The 2,500-nt window shown below is 45.3% G+C and overlaps 1 protein-coding gene across 1 annotated transcript in view; it reads right to left on the bottom strand.

Moving 5' to 3' along the window:
- Window positions 1–2,500, bottom strand: part of LOC122250556 (uncharacterized) — a gene marked incomplete in the record, with an annotated part of 388,340 nt that overhangs the window by 348 nt on the left and 385,492 nt on the right. Inside the window, 1 exon segment of the mRNA XM_086534192.1 lies at window positions 1–2,500. This exon segment is cut by the window's left edge and continues 348 nt beyond it; it is cut by the window's right edge and continues 72 nt beyond it. Coding sequence (XP_086390318.1) covers window positions 1,361–2,500 — 1,140 coding nt within the window.

The following is a 2,500-nucleotide window of genomic DNA, read 5'->3' as shown; positions in this document are numbered from 1 at the left end:
TTTAACCGTTTTTGGAAGATTTCACCGAGAGGTTTCCATTTCTGGGAATGAAAGCTCGAGTAACCAAAAGTCTAAGCATTATGATCAGTGAACTTATGTAGTATATTTTTCTCTTCTTTCGTGTGCCAATACAGACTGACATATACAGAAGAAATGCAATTATTCCTGAAATGTCGAAGAAATCATTGAAAAAGAGAGAGAGAGAAAAAAAACAGCTTCTATGTATAACTTTGCCCAGTTTGATGTCTCTTTAAAATATGGCCAGTAGTGTTAATAACAATAATTTAAGTTGTGACAATGGTATTGTGCGCAACATCGTCACAAAAAAAGACAAATAAATAAAATTACACAATTGACAGTATCAATTACATAAACATGTGCAGTTTTATAACCTATTTACATGAAACTTTCTTGTCATCATTCATGAGAGTAAAGAAATTAATTGCAAGTCTATTAATCCCAAAGCCAAGCTATAAAATAGATATCAAGTGAAATACTTCGAAAGAGAAAATCAACCATGAATCAAGATTATTTCGTAAAAATATGACACTTAAACATATATCGTGGTTAGACTAATATAACATAGTTTATTCAGGACCCTGATATGCTTCGCTCCTGTGGGTGCCATACTGTGTGGATACACCAACCTAACAATACCCACATTTGTTAAATCAGCACTGTAATTATGAAACTACACTTGATGAAGTCTTTATTACTATGATGATTATGGTCTCTAAATATTGATTTTACCACACGCACACACACACACACACACTCCAAATGTTAATGAGTATGCAATACAAATCAGTTGTTTCATTAAATATACAGACATACAAAGTTGGCTTAAGATCATAGACTTGCACACCTTTATTTTTAAACAATTTTAGCGTTGCTTATATCCTTTTGCCAGGACTATAACTACATGTTATATTCAGACAGAAATTTCTGTTCCTCACTCATTATAGTACACCAAATATAACATACAATTACACTCCTCTGTTGGCTGTCTTCAGCATCCTGTTTCTTGAGCAACATTTTTGTGTCCACCTTTTTTGGAACTATATGTCATCAGATAAGAAATTATCCTTAAAATCTTCTTGTTGATCAAGGAGTTTGGTAGGCAAAAAGTCTTTTGATTTTAATGACATAGATAAACCTTGAAATAACCATGACAAAAATTATGTTTTGTCAAATGACGCAAAATGAGTCCTAAATAAAGCGTATATTGCATGGTAAGTTTCCCTTAGTCTCTCTGTTGGCAGTTTCTTGTATGTATAAACTTTACATATTTACATATCCTATTCTCATGAATAAGGAGAGTCTTCCTCCATACTCGTTCTAGTGACAGGACCTAGGGCCTTCAGAGAATATCTGTTTCAACCAGGCCACCACTAGTGCGTTTTGTCGTCAGGTGCGTGTCCCCGCCCACAGTAGCTAATGAGGAGGTCTTGGGGTTGGGGAGGGTGTTGGTATGAGAGGCCTGGGACTGGGAGGGGGAGGGGGACGAAGCTAGGTTGGAGAGCGACCCGTGTGACACTGGTGCCAGGGAGAGACCTAGGCGTGCCGACAGGTTACTCTCACTACCTGTTTTCTTTAGGTCCACATTGGCTGGAGCGAGACGACCTCCTGAACGCTGAAGTGCCTGAAGGCGTTGGTACTGCTCTTGCAACTGCTTCTGACGCCTAAGTAGCTCCATATGTCTTGCTTCTAAGTTTTCCTGCCTCTGTTTCGGAGGCGGTGTTGGTGGCACATTGCTAGTATTCTGCTGGCGATGCCCAGCTCCTTCCTGAGAGTTGACACTCTCGGTGCTGCTACTATTAGAGGACAGCTGCCCAGCCTTTGCGCTACTGTTCGAACTGTTGGTGGATGCTGACGAGGCCGTCGAGTCCTCACTGAACGAGCCTCGTCCAAGGGGTGGCCGTTGCCGCAGCACCGGACCATACAACTCGCGGCCCTCAGAGTTCCGTAACACGCCGCCCACCACTGTCGCCACAACCCCACCTGGGGGAACCGAGGCTGACCTCGGGGCTGGACTCATGGGCGAGGAAGGGGACAGCATGGGTGATTTAGACGAGGTCCGGGGGGGAGGCGGGGGGGGCAGACGGTGCGGCTCTCCACTAATGCTGCCCCTTGGAGATGATCGGCCAGATCCTGCTGAAGCATTGGAGGCCACACTAAGGCGGTGTTCATCACGCGGGGGTGGCAGGGGCGCCTGGCTGCTGCTGCCTGCTGCCCTGGGGAGTGTGCTGGACACCCCAGGAAATACTGAGGCTGGGGTCTTGACTGGGGACGACTGGGAGTCAGAACTGGGGAAGGACGGCAGCCGCCTGACGCCCGTATTAGTGCTAAGGGCGGAACTGACAGTGAGGCTGGTCGGGGCAGCAGTGGCCAGAGGTGTGGCGGGTGTTACATCGATGCTACTCTTGCGGCTCCCTGCCTCAGATGGGGGCCTTGCGAAGGTTTGCAATTCGTCTAACAAAGCGTCGAGTGCGTTCTCTGC

Source organism: Penaeus japonicus, unplaced genomic scaffold, assembly GCF_977035675.1.
Source record: "Penaeus japonicus unplaced genomic scaffold, GWHDUDI00000001_assembly GWHDUDI00000040, whole genome shotgun sequence".
Lineage (NCBI taxonomy): Eukaryota > Metazoa > Arthropoda > Malacostraca > Decapoda > Penaeidae > Penaeus > Penaeus japonicus.
Note: the sequence above shows the minus strand (reverse complement) of the source record. Positions and strands in the feature narration are given on the sequence as shown.